This window comes from Diorhabda carinulata, chromosome 1 (genome assembly GCF_026250575.1).
Source record: "Diorhabda carinulata isolate Delta chromosome 1, icDioCari1.1, whole genome shotgun sequence".
In the NCBI taxonomy this organism is placed as follows: Eukaryota; Metazoa; Arthropoda; class Insecta; order Coleoptera; family Chrysomelidae; genus Diorhabda; species Diorhabda carinulata.
Window position 1 is genome coordinate 1,307,782 of NC_079460.1, and position 14,847 is coordinate 1,322,628.

At 30.4% G+C, this 14,847-nt stretch overlaps 1 protein-coding gene across 1 annotated transcript in view; it reads right to left on the bottom strand.

Moving 5' to 3' along the window:
• Positions 1-14,847, bottom strand: part of LOC130902347 (uncharacterized) — a 125,807-nt gene that overhangs the window by 93,997 nt on the left and 16,963 nt on the right. Inside the window, 1 exon segment of the mRNA XM_057814440.1 lies at positions 11,788-12,024. Coding sequence (XP_057670423.1) covers positions 11,788-12,024 — 237 coding nt within the window.

A 14,847-nucleotide genomic window follows, 5' to 3' on the forward strand; every position in this document is an offset into this window, starting at 1 on the left:
TAATTATAATGGATATAATCATAATAATTATAATAATAATTTTCCTAGTTAACCAAAAAAAACTGTGCGGAAGCTGCCAAAAACGGAACTGATGTCTATGAGATCAAGCAATCTCACAGACAGTCCTACCAGGAACTTTAATATTAACACTGATGATGCCAGGGGTGATTTTCTAGGCAAATAGCTAGGCTTACACCTAAGCATGTTTTTGGTGGCCCCAACAGAAAACTAAAAATCTTTTTTTTTCCACAAAAAAGCAGAGTTGATAGATATATTGTTTTTATTAAAAAAAAACTAAATAACATTTGAAGAAACAAGAGGTATAACTACAAATATATTTGATTCAAAAATTACTTGTAATGAATTCTAATAAGACATTCTTTGCACATGTTCGGTTTCGATGGACACCCTTCACAAAAAGTTTTAACCGTTCGCACTTTTTTTCTTGCCTCCTCTCTTATAAGAGTTTTCTTGCACCGGAGGATGTGAGTAGTAAATGCACTCCTTTTATTGGGACAGACTCTTCTTCGGCACTATTCTGAAAAATCATTGGTCTGGAAACCACTTCCCTTAAATCGGTTATATTTATTTTCTTTTTAGTGACTTCTTTATAAATTACATGAGCATTAACAAGGACTGTCACGGTGATTAATTCCATGGTCACTTTTCGGTAACAAATTCCCTTGTGCAGTCCAATGTTGTAAACCGACATTTGATCAGACTTATCAATTTCCATTTTTCCATTATTATGATTCATAATGCTTTTTGGTTTCATTTTCTTTATTCCCGATTCATCACTGCCTTTTTTGGCTTTTTTCATAATACTTTTTTTCTTGATCTACGCTTTTTCTCTTTTTTGGAACTTCTACCATTTCAAGATTATGTTTTGTTGAAATCATGATGACTTTTTATTTTGTTTTGGTTTCCATTTCTGTACCTCTATTTCTTCCGAACTCTCTTCTCCGTGACTTTCTTCTAACTTCAGTTTTTTCTCAATGACATCTTTCGGAAGATTTTGCCTGTTTTTCTTCATAATTCCTACTAAGTGAGTGTTTCTTTCTAAAAAAAAAAATAATTGATAAAAAAATGAAAATAGAACTGACCCACCCTCATATTCAAACCAAGAAATAGGATAATTAGAACAAAATTACCTAAATTCCAAAAGACTGAAATTACAGAAAACGATATTTTTATACTTTAAGAAATAGTTTAATACAAACGAATGTAATAAATCCTATTTTATACCATAACTTGGCTGAACAAATGATGAACAGAACAAAAGTTTTGATTAACACTTTAGATAGAAAATCAGAAAATATTTATCCCAATATTAGATTCAAAAGAAGTTAAATAAATGCTATAGGAAAAATAGATAAATGGCTTTCTGGAAGTTTCGATTCGGATGATGAAGAAAGATAAGATAACGAGATACAACAAAATCTTCTTCTTCTTCTTCTTCTTATTTTACGACTATGTCTTGTGTTTTCAAAGAGGCAGCCTAAGTTGTGACTCCGAGGACCAGCTCTCATACCAGCGCTTTGGTGGTCTTCCAGGCGTTCTACTTGTATTGGGTCTCTCTTCCTTTGCGATTTTCGCCAGTCGATCGTCGTCCATTCTATTGACATGATCTCTCCATGCTCTTCTTCTAGTTCTGGCCCATCTCACTATATCCGGAACGTCACACATTCTTCTAATTTCATTGCTCCTTATTCTGTCTCTTAGTGTTTTCCCTGTGATTGAGCGTAATGTCTTCATATCGGTCGTTCTAAGAGTCCGCTTAGTAGTTGCAGTCTCCGCCCTCATTTCTATGGCGTATGTCATTACTGGTCTGACACAAGTTTTATATATCCGTGTTTTGCTTTCGATACTTAAAAATTGATTCCTCTATATCACGGTTCGAAGGAATCCCGATATCCTAGATGCTGCTGTTGCTTGCGTTTTGACTTCTTGTTTCAAGTTCCTATTGCTCGTGATGTTAACCCCTAAATATTTAAAAGACATAAGATATAAGACATATTCGTCCATTATAATGTTGAAGAGTATTGGGCTGAGACTATCTCCTTGTCTGATCCCAGTCGATACTGGCATTTTACTGGAGAGTTCGTTGTTTACTCTTACATATGTGCTATTTCCGTTGTTCATGTCCCGAATGATGTCTATTGTCCTTTGGTTTACGCCTCGTTCTTTTAGTAGCTCAATGACGTCATGTAATATCACTCTGTCAAATGCTTTTGTTAAGTCTATGAAGCACATAAACGCGGTTTTATTGTACTCTATGGCCTTTTCGGCAATCTGTCTTAAGATGAATATAGCGTCTATGGTTGATCTATTTTGTCTAAATCCCTGTTGTTCTTCGCTCATGCCGCTACTTGAGATTTCTTCTGCAATAATTTTTGTTAGTAATTTTGAAGTCGTGCTTAGGAGGCTGATCCCTCTATAATTATTTGGATCTTTCTTTTCCCTTTTTTTAAAGACGGGGATCGTTATGCTTACTTTCCATTCCTCTGGTACTTTTCTCTGGTCGTATATCTTGTTGAACATGACATGCATTTGGTCTATTAATTCATTGCCACCATATTTAAGAAGCTCGTTATTAATATCATCCAGCCCTGGTGATTTCCTGTTTTTCATCTTGCGCATTGTTGCTTCAATTTTGTCTTTTGATATTAATTGTTGTTGGATGTCTTCTTCTTCTCCAGATATATTTTCTTGTTTCTGTTCTGTGGGTTGGCTTGTTATTGTGTCACCGTAGAGTTCATGGAAATACCTTTCCCATTCTTTTAATGTTATTGTTTTTGTGTGGATGTATTCATTGATTGATCTTTTGATGTTTCTTATCATATTCCAGATCTTTTTTTGTCCCCCATATAAGTCGTTTTCCATGTCTGATGAATATTTCTCCCAGAATTGTCTCTTGATCGTTTGTATTTCCATATTTGTCCTATTCCTCACGACTTTGTAATCAGCATATGTAATTGTTTGACTTCTATATTGAAGATATGCTTTTCTTTTTTCTTCCGCAAGTGATTTGATTTCATGTGTGAATCATGGTTTCGTGTTGGGCTTTCCGTTTAGGTTCACCTTTCGTTTGCCTAATGCCTCTTCTGCAGCTGTCCTTATATTAGTACTTAATCTTTTCCATGCTAGTTCTACGGTATCATCTTTCAAGATCTTGTTTTCATTTATTGCCTTCCTTAGTCTTTGCTGGTAGAGGTATTTTGTGGTGTCATTGCTAAGGCTTTCTATGTTCAGCTTTTCTGTCACTTTGGGTTTGTTCTGGGTTTTCCTTTGTACGCAGTTCCGCATTATGGCTAGCACCATATGGTGGTTAGTCCCTGTGTTTACTGAGGTTAATGTTCTGATATCTAATATTTTTGAGGGATGAATATTTCTGTTTGTAATAATGTAATCTATAATCGATTTATGTCCTCTTGTGTTTTCGAACTTATACTTGTGCTGTTGTTTATGGGGATAAAACGTGTTAATGCGTAGTTCATTATGTGCACGGAATCGTATGAGTTGTTCTCCATTGCTGTTGAGTGTTTCTTCGTTAAACCGATTCTTAATTCTACTAATAACCTCGTTACCAATCTTTCCATTAAAATCCCCCAGTATCATAATTTCGTCTTGCTTCGGTATCTTATCCATGGTGATCTGCAGTTCATCATAGAATGAGTCTGTTTCTTCTTGACTTTTACTCGTATCAGGAGCATACATGCTTAATATATGGGTTTTAGTTGTTTCTGTAAATTTAAACGTGGTTTGTAGCAGTCTGTCGCTTATATACTTTATGTCTCTTATGTTTTTGTCGTATTTCTCGTGCACTAATAGCCCTACTCCCGATGCTGCTCTTTCATCTTTTGGTTTCCCATTATATATCAATGTATACTCCGCGATTCTAAAGTTACCAGCTCCTTTCTTACAACAAAATCAAAAACAAATAATTCATAAGTGAATTAAAGAAATTTCATATATCATTGGAAAACAAAATAATAACTTCAAACAATTTCATTAGATTTTATAGTACAATTGCACAAATTAATCTGGATTGTCAAAATTACATTTTGTGTGATAATATTGGAAACGCAACAATATTTTCTAAATCGAATACAACCCATAGTTTATTAAAATCCAGTCAAGAAATTTTGGAAATGATGGAATATTCGAATACTATATATAAAGAGGAACAAATTCCAAAATTTAATAATATTCTAATATATTATCTATTTCTCAACATTACTTGGCCAAGAATTTGAAAAAAGTAATTTTGATTAAAGAAGAATGTCCCGCTTATTATTATTACAAAGAAAAATTTAAATTCAAAGACATTTGTACTATGCATACATACATATATATATATATATATATATATATATATATATATATATATATATATATATACATATGTTAAATGGCCGCTCTCCTACAAACTGTTTCGTTAGTGTTGTAACTCTTCAGAATACTATAGTAGAACAAGTGACAAATAGTGAAATGTTAGTAATTCCAAATTTAGAAACCAAAGTGTTATCCAAATGTGCTTCAGACCGTTATTCAGAAATAAAACATTCATCAATTATTAGAATTCCAAGAAATTGCAGTATTCAAATAGAAAACGAGATTCTTCCAACTAATATACAAATTAAAAAAGGAAAATCAAAAATCTTATCAAAAATTTGATTTTAAGTTTTTGAACAATCAAATATACAAATCACCAAATTCAAGTAAATAGATTTTGAGAAACTTTATGAAATATATAAAATTGCAAAAATATAAAACCGATTCATAAAATACAGAATCTACAAAGCCATGTGTCAATTGGACTATTTTCAATAATAGTAATAATTTGTGTAATTTTTTCAATATTTTGGTTAACTCGAAAATTTAAAAGAAGACTTTTAAGAAATCAGAAAACTAAAGAAAAGAGCAAAATGAGAAGAAAGAAGAGGAACCACAGAACAAGATCTGAAAAATACCTCTTCTTAGGGATGAAGGAGTTACATGAAGAAAAATCTAGATTATTCTAAAAATTAATATGCAAAAAAATCATATTTACTAAACAAGCATTTTGTGTGTTAATAAAGTTTAGAAAGTGAAATATATAATTGTGCCACTTTTTTCACGATAGGAAAAAGTTGACCAATACCATGAGTGAAAAAAAAAAACACTTTATGCACATGTTGGATTAATTATTTTTCTACAGCCCTAACAAAAAATTAAAATTCAAATATAAATTTCGGATATTGTATTTAAGCTCCTTCGGTAAATTACAATTAATAACGAACGCATAATGATTGAATTGAGGGAAAAACTACAAATAAATGAAATATTTTTGTTTCACTTAGCAATGTGAATATTAAAAACGCAATTGTTGGGTTGTATCTGTTTTATTACCATATGTAGCTTCATTCAATTGGTGAATATTTGTAACGTTCAAATTAGTCTTTTGATTCTCATATGATGTGGAAGTTTGGTTGAAAAAACGGACTTTATTAGTTCATTGTAAAATTAGTGAAGCATAATTTTGACACAAACCTTGGCATACAGTAGCTCGCTATTCCCCAGTTTTTTATAACTGATTATATGACTGAAAATAATCTATATTCATGAGATATTGATTTGTTTGAGTTTCATTCTTTCTGGATCAATTGTTTAAGCCAGTCTAATTCATTGTGGTTTTTAAATACACCTTTGACCAATGCTGTTGTAAGGGGCCATATGTTATTAATATGAGTGTGTCACTATTTGGTATTAGTATAAGGAGAATAATCCTTTTTTTCAAACAATCCAGAAATGAAGTATATGAATGAAGTTTTTGAATTTGCAATATAAGTGAGTAAATATGGAAATAACAAACAAAATAATAGATCATTTAAGATCCTATAGTCGTTTCCCTCGAATACTTATTTATTACTAAAATTCGAATCAATTCAAAATCGATGAAACTGATATTTATTCGTATAAATAATAATCTTCAACTTATTCAATTATTCGTTTAATCTACTATACGTGACTGGTAGGCACTAATTTTATCGTTTAGGACATCTCTTAGTTGTTCGAAGGTTACTGTCGTGTTATGGGAATATAACTAGCCTAGAAAGACTTAATCATCCGAAATTAGAATTATTGGACGACGAGAATTGTCGTTAATACTGTTGGATTGAACAACAATGACTAAATAGTTTCAAAACTGATTTTATAAATTTGAGTATAGAAATTTTGTATGATTTAAAATTTTATGAAAATATATAATAATATTTTATAAAGAATAAAAAACCAAATAAGAAAACAAAAAATTTAAGACAATAAATAACAGGCATATTTTATTCTCCTCAATCCAAAAAAAACTAGAATCTTTCTATTTAATATGAACAGGTAATAGTACGCAACAAACGGAAGAGTCATAAAAAACTGCAATTAATAGCATTACATCTTGATAACTGAATAATTTCACACAAATGTATTCCATTGAAGTGGACTAACTTCAATATATTTCCCAAGCTCTCGAATACGTCTGGGACTGGAATAATGGTTAAATACAATATAAGAAATATGTATAAATGTACAAAAATAATAAAATTTTTACTTACAATAATTAATTAAGATTTTCGATGGTTTTGAATTGTATTAATTATTGTTAAAATTTAAAAATTTTAAATTCATAGGTTTCAAAATGCAATATTCAAATTGATGTTGAAAGAAATATTGATAAATTGATATATTGATTTTGATTACTATAGGAATTTTTATTAATTTTTAATTGGTTAGATTATGAAGGACGTTGAATTTTTATGAGTTAGATAAGGATAAGTTGTAGTGAATGATGTTCAATATTGATTTGTTAATTTATGGTTAACATTAAATTTCAATAGGCTGGGTCGTTATGAATATTCATTGGTTAGAATATAAATGACAATAAATTTTAAAGGTTTGGTCGTTGTAACTGAAGTTGAAATTTAAAGGTTAGATGAAGTTAGTTGGTTGTTAATGACGTTGAATTTTTATATAATTTGTTTTTTCAAAATCGAAATATATGCATGAATTACACTAAAGTTATTTAAATCAGTTTTCTTATTAATGTATTGATAATTTTGGGCATAATATGTTGTTTCTAAAAATAGATGCTTTTTGAAGTTTTTTTCATTAAGATCGTCCAATCTATGAACTGTAGATTCTAGACCTCAAAATATGATGATTGTGCTCAACATGCCTTATGTAAATATTGCTAGTTTCTGAGATACGGGTTGTTCAAAGTTTAAATTTAAATAAAATTTTATGTTTTCAAAATTTTTCTTTGAAAATTAATTTGCACTCTTATTTAACATTGCTAATAGAGAGCACTAGTTACACTTGTTTGTGTTAATTAAATCAAAGTAAACTTTTTTTGGGCTAAAGTTACAACTAAAATAATTAAAAAATATTAAAAAGTGTTAAATTCTACAAAAAAAGTTACTCTTCTTTGATTCGTGTAACTCAATCGGTTATCGAGTTATTTGCTTCTAAAAATTTTAATTTTTTATTAAAAAAATTTTATTATTCCTTTAATATGTAACGATAACAAATTTGTAAACAAAAATAAAAAACTTCAAAGCAAATACTCAAAATGCCCACCATTTACTTCAATACACTTTATGATCCGGTTTCGTAAAGAAACTTTATTATGAAAACTCATATCCTCCATATCTTTTAAAACGAATTTTGTATAATACATCTGACATTGACATAACCATTGAATCATCATTTTCAAACGTCATTTCTAGCATTTCTATTCCATTATTTACATTTACCATATATACATAAAATCAATTACTCCTAAACTTTCTGGAACAGCACAATATTGATATAGTGTACAGTCAAACTTTTAATATTCAATCTATTTTTATCGGAGTAAAAGATAAAACACCAAATACCTTGTTTAAATTGTGACCATAAGTACATTGGTCAGCCGAAAAGATCACTGTCAGATAACTTCCCACAAGAGTGATAGCTGATTATATCCTGATAGATGTTCATTAGTGACTCATGTCTATCATGAAGGACACAATATGAATCCGCCAAAGTTTTGACAACTGAAAAAAACTACAAAAAACGTTTATTTTTAGAAACTACATATATTGCCCAAAATGATCAATGTATTAATAAGAAAACTGATTTAAATAACCTTAATGTAATTTATGCACATCTTTTAGATTTTGAAAAAACAAATTCTATGAAAATTCAACGCCATTAACAACCAACTAACCTCACCTAAGCTATAAATTTAAAATTTTTACAAGCATTAATATAATTCTCCGAAAATCTTGATTAATTATTGTAAAAATTAATTTTATTATTTTTATCTTATATTGTTTTTGATCATAGCTATATTAGTCTTAGCTATATTATGTGTGATTTCTTATTGGGAACGTGGCAATGTTTCTAAAAATAGATGCTTTTTGTAGTTTTTTTCAGTTGTCAAAACTTTGGCAGATTCATAATTCATATTGTATCCTTCATGATAGACATGAGTCGCTAATGAACATCTATCAGGATATAATCAGCTATCACTTTTGTGAGAAGTTATCCGACTGATCAGTGACCTTTTCGACTGACCAATTTACTTTTTGTCACAATTTAAACAAGGTATTTCATATTCTATGTTAGGCAAAAAATTAAAGATAAAACCGAAATATTAAAAAAAATAATACATTTATGAAAAGCTTTTAAATAATGGCCCATCAACACAAATGGGGCAAAAAAATTACAAACACATAATGCTTTACCACCAAAACTATATGGTGTTCGAAAATTACATATGAATGTACCAATGCGTCCATTAGTGTCATATACCCTTTCTACAAATTATCCAAATCAACTACCGTGTCAATAGTTCATCATAAATTACTAAAAAATCGCTTTTACATAAAAGATTCATTTATGCTCAAGTAGTTTCTAGATACAGTACATTTCTTACAATTACAAAACCATAGCTCTAGACGTTGTCTCAATGTACACAAATATTCCTAATGATCTCTTAACACACGTATTGAAAAATAGATGAGGAGATTGGAGAGAAAATTCTAGAAGGTCATTTTATTAAAACGTAATAGTATCAAATATTGTAAACAGATTGTCAGCAATAAATTTATTATATAAACGAAAGATTGTAAACACCTTGGTAATGTATTATAATTAGTTCGCTTAAGATAATAATTGTAATTATTCGATAATACAAGATTAATTGTAATTTTGTGTTAAACAAATTTTTAAAAATAATTTTCGATTACCGAAAATTATATTTGGGATTCAATCAAACAACAAACGTCACTCAGCTATGACTAATATCTAGAAGATATTATGCTTATTTAAACTAATAATTATTTCCAATATAAGGACAACTTTTTCCAGTAACTGAATGGATGTACAATGGGATCTCTAATTTCCTCAAGTCTAGCGCAAATCGTTATAGAAAATGTTGAAGAGAAGATACTAGGTGATATGAATATTGATGTAGTGTTTTTCAAGAGATACGTTGACGACTGTTTAGCTGTAATTCTTAATAACAAATGCTATACATTTCTTGAGAACTTTAGTAAAAGTAACCCAAGTATCCAATTCACTTCAGAAATTGAAAACAACAACAAAATCAATTTCTCAGACATGACACTTATTAAAATAAATAATAATGTTTTAACTGGATCCTTCAGTCTAATCTCAGAACTGCTGTGTAGATTTGTTACCGAAGATTCCACTTAGTTCGAAGATTGGACTACAGAGAAGCTAGTTGTGTATTTGATCGCCTAGAAATTTACTTTTATGTTGTCCTTTATAATCTTTTTCATAGTCAGATTATAGACTCCGAACGAGAGGATGTTGTACCACTATAATACTATTACCGGATCACGTCCTTGTCCTTGAAATTGCGAGCTATTAAGAATCTCGATATCAACAAAAAGGTCGATGGACGTAACGTTTTTGGAATGAGATATAATTCAATATTCGTCGAAAATATCAAAAAATCATATTTGTGAATGATTGAAATTCGAAACAATAGGAGGTGAGTATCTTGTCGGTTTTATTTTAAAACTACTTCAATTTTTTTGTGAATTAGCTGCTAAGAGGCATTGTTTCAGGCATATAAAATGAGTGAATGTTGGAGTTATTCTAGTGGAAGCCCATTTTTTGTATCAACCGAATTTTCTGTTTCTTCCCAGGACGAGTGAGTGGTGACATAAATAATTGAAATTTAAGGACTGAGTCATGTCAGCTCACCCAACATGGATCACAAAGGTGATGGAGCTGGGTCCGAAAAATATGTTTCGTGATACAACTGGATGTAGTCGTTTATTCGCAATGTATAATTAATATTGTGAGAAGTAATGTAAGGTGTATTTTAAATACTATTTGTAGTGTTATAAAATCCCAGTGTCAACATATGCTAAATATTCTTTTCCGATATTGGAAAATTTTGAAGTAACTTTCACACATCACATTATAGTATGAATAGTTACTTCATTGGAAATATGTATTAATTGATTTTGGTTAGTTTAGCTTTGTATAGAGACTATCTCATATGGTCTTTCAACACTAGGTTTATAGTATTCATTCGAAGTCGCAGGTGTTGTCCGAAACTTTTGTCTTGAACTCGACCGGTGTTTGATAATTATTGTCCATTATTACTCTCTCTTTGAAAAGGAATATTTTTCGTTGCTAATAAATGATCAACTAATATTTAGTACTCACATTTTTTATATTTTTTCTATTCTGTCTTCCGATAATTCATTGTGATTATCAAAAGTTTCATTCTCGTAATAATTCATGGAAACATTTGATGGCAAGATTTTTGTTGGAATCAGAAATATTTCCAAGAAATTTGGCAAATTTAATTACAGGAATTTTTACCAGATTTTTCAGATACTTCGTGTTCGTGCCACTGCCTTAAAGTAAACACAGTATTCACAATGTAGAACATAATTCTATTTTTAGGCACATGGTTACGAGGCGAATGCCAAGAAAATGGTTTTCTCGAAAGGTACATGATGGTCGTACCTTGGTTTGAATGCTTTGAGTTGAAAATGGTTTCTATTTTATATTCTTTTCTATTATAAAACGGTCTTTGCGAAAGACCGATCCTGTCTCGATTTGACTATTTGGAGTTGGTTGGATAATTTTTTTAGACTGACAGACAATAAGAGTAAATATTCTTTGAAAAGCTTAGTTCAATTCTCCAAATAGAAAGTTTCAATATGCTTTTTTTCACTAAGTGGATTATAATCATTTTCCATTTATGTGCAGTTTCTGACAAAACAATGATTTCGTAGTTACTAAAAAATAAATATTTCCGTTTCGTTTCAAGTTTTACGGTATATAATCGTAGTTCTATTTCAAAGCTCATGTTTTGAATGATTACACTCACAAGTAGGTTTGAAATATTTCAATAAATATTCAATTTTCTTGTCGGAAATAAATCATATATTTAGTTACATATCCAGGTTCTAGAGTAACTTCATAACTCTAGGAGTTATGTGATGTGGTCCCGATGCTTACCTTCAGATCTGCAGAGATATCATAGATATTTATACGTACCCTAACGGAGTCATGCCGTGAAAGAATGTGTATATTTGTTTTTTTTAATATTTGATGTTGCGATATACCCCAAATGATTATCATTAGGAAAAAGCTATAGAAATTACACGATAAAAATATGATTTACATTGTTTATCCGCCTATTTGTATTTTTCGATTTTTGTAAAAATGCAGAAAAACATGAGTTGAATGATTTTTGAATCATTGAAAAAAGATATATTTTACCGCATTTTCTGTAAAACTTGATAGTTATGTTGGTTTGACTGGAGCACGCAGCTCGTTGTAATTCACATTGATTTCTGTAGTTGACACCGTCAGAACCACAAACAGATCGAGAAGTGGTATGATCACCATAATTTGGACACTTCTCAGGACAAGCACAGGTAGCATTTCGCCCATCGGGATTTATCATGCAGCGGGAACCAAAACTACATTCCTTATCTCTACAGGGATCACTTTGTTCTGCAACAAAAAAAATAGTCAGAAGACAATTAGGGCGAAATGGCCAAAATGGTTTGTTTTATTTCAAAATGAATACGCTAAGACATTCTCCATTGGAATTGTTGCTAATTTATTCTAAGAATGATAAGAGTTAAAAGCAATTCAGTTAAGGAAGTTGTTAGTTTTCTTCAATTAGATAGACCTCCCATATATCATAACATTCTTATATGAAGGGCAAGAAGAAATTTTCTATGATTTATAATAAGTTTCTGTCAACTATGTGAAATGTCTTTGTTTGGGATAACTTGTAACGAAAAATAGAATATTATTTGTTTGTAAATTGTCCTGTATTTTTAGACTGGCGGAATATTTGCATTACCTGGTGGTATGTATCAATTGGAATCGATTGAGTTAATTATTGATTTGAAAAATGAAAGGATAAATATGAGTTATTACCTTTTTGGCTGATGTTCTATTAGTATGTAACATTGAAATTTTATATTCTATGATACATATTTTATTATGAATTTCAAATGCATTAGTTATTCTATTTTTATCATAGTAATCGATGATGCATTGTTTGTGATAGAGAAAATGAGGATTTACTGGTATGAAAGATTTACAAATATTCAATTAATCATTCATATGGATTAACGTTGAATTTGTTCTGAGAACAACGATATGTTCATTATCAGAAAGTTCATTATAAACAATTTGATGGTTAGAAAGAACAGAAAAAACATTAAGTAGGATAATGAAAAATTTCTTTTGCTGAAGGATTCATCCTACTTCAATAGAAGGTAAAGTGCAATGTTGTATATGAATATTTGATGATCGTTGAAACTGTTTTTTTTATTTATTTTAATTCACTATCAAATGTATTCTTCAATTCAATTAAATAACATGTTGAGAGAAAAAGTTGAAAATAGATGAGTTGAAGGATGAGACATCAAAAATATATCGTTTTTTGTCATAGTAGGTATTTGTTCTTCTAATTTCTTCTCCATTGGGACAAAATCCCGGAAATCAACCATATTTGAACAATATTCTTAGTTTCTGTTCAAATTATTTTTTTCGATTCTGTGATAATCAAATATCATACGAATGCTTTGATCAAATTCATAAGAGTGCGGTTCAAATATAAATAGAAATTTTGTGCTATAAAACCATTTATTTTTGAGTTACAGAGCTGAAATTGTTAAGTTTTTTCAGATACTCTCTGTAACACTCTAAACACTTTTGCCATCTTTCCGCAATACTGAATACACTATTATCCCCACCACTACACCAAAACTCACGATTACACTATCTGACACGCGTTTTGATAACCAAGTTATCGTTTTCAGAGAATGAAGGTAAACTGAAACCTAATGACTTAATTTATCTGTTTTATACTGAATTTTCCCACAAATAAACCTTTTGCGAAAAGTAATTCCAGCGGGAAAACCTCCATGGCGGGAATTTGCACATCCATTCATTGACTATAAAACTATAGAGTGGGCTGAAAGCAATTGGCTGTTTGACCCTATTAAAGCTACTCTTACTTTTACTCAATACTTTCAAATACATCCAAAAATCTATTTTTGGATACATTTTTAAGCAATACCTGATTTTTTGGTGCATCCATATTTTAAATGAGCTATATGCTCTTTAAACCAGACAATAAAGAATCTCTCAGTCTGCCAATATACTCTCCGTCCCAATCACCACAGTTTATTTCATATTTACCACTCTTTTCCAAATTTGGTATTTTATCTTTAGAATTGCTCAATAATTGTTTCAATGTATTGTTTGATTCATAAACCAATTTAAAAACGTATTCTGCTAAATTTTCCTTCCAATCCTTTGCTTTAAACAGGAAAGAAGAGTAATTATTCCTTGTTTTTCATTTCATTTCATAAATCTATGATGACTAATTAACCTATTTACAATTCTGCTGCCATAACCGTTAAGTACAGCTATATCCTCAATCAAGGTTTTTTCCTTATTGTATCTCTCAACGGTAACAGGAAAACGAATTAACCTACTCGTTTGTATCAGGAATTGGAGACTGGCCATCTTATATTAGATACAATAAAAAGAATCAGTCGGAATCTACCTGCACGTAGCGGTGTTTTGCCTAAATACATCAAATTCTAGCCTATTACTATTCCTAATTACTAAAGTTTCTAAAAATAGTAACTGCCCATTATTTTTCATTTCATAGGTGAACTTTTTAGATGGATATTTTGAGCTGAGTTCCAAAATGAATTCGTCAAAATTACTCATGAACGGTTCAGCCATAAATGGTGATAGTCTGTTGCCCATTGCTATTCCTTCGTATTGCTTGTAAAATTGGTTGGTGTACTGGAAATAGTTTTGTTCCATACATATTTGTTAACTGTAAATATTCTTCTATTACATCAGCTTCCAAATTATTAGATCTGAGTAAGTCCTCAAGGTACTCGGAGATCTTCGGGATCGGCACGCTGGGAAATGAAGAAACTTACATCAGAGGAGAATAAAATTTCCCCATATTCAATTTCTGTAGTCTTCAATTTTTTGATAAACTCTAATGAATTCTCCACTGAAAAACTCTCGGGTAGGTTCTGAAAGTTCTTCGTAAACCATCTGGATATATCATAACTGGGTGTATAAATTATTGAAACAATAGGTCTCATTGCCTTGCCAGGTTTGTAAATATTGGAAAGGCAATATATCTTGACAATGTTGGGTTATTTATGGATAACTTATACCTGAGTGTACCGGTGACTAGGATCTTACAAATGTTTCTCCACATTTGTGATAATTTTATTCAGCGGATTTCTTGAGATTTTTGTATTCACTCTCTCGAAATAGTCCTTC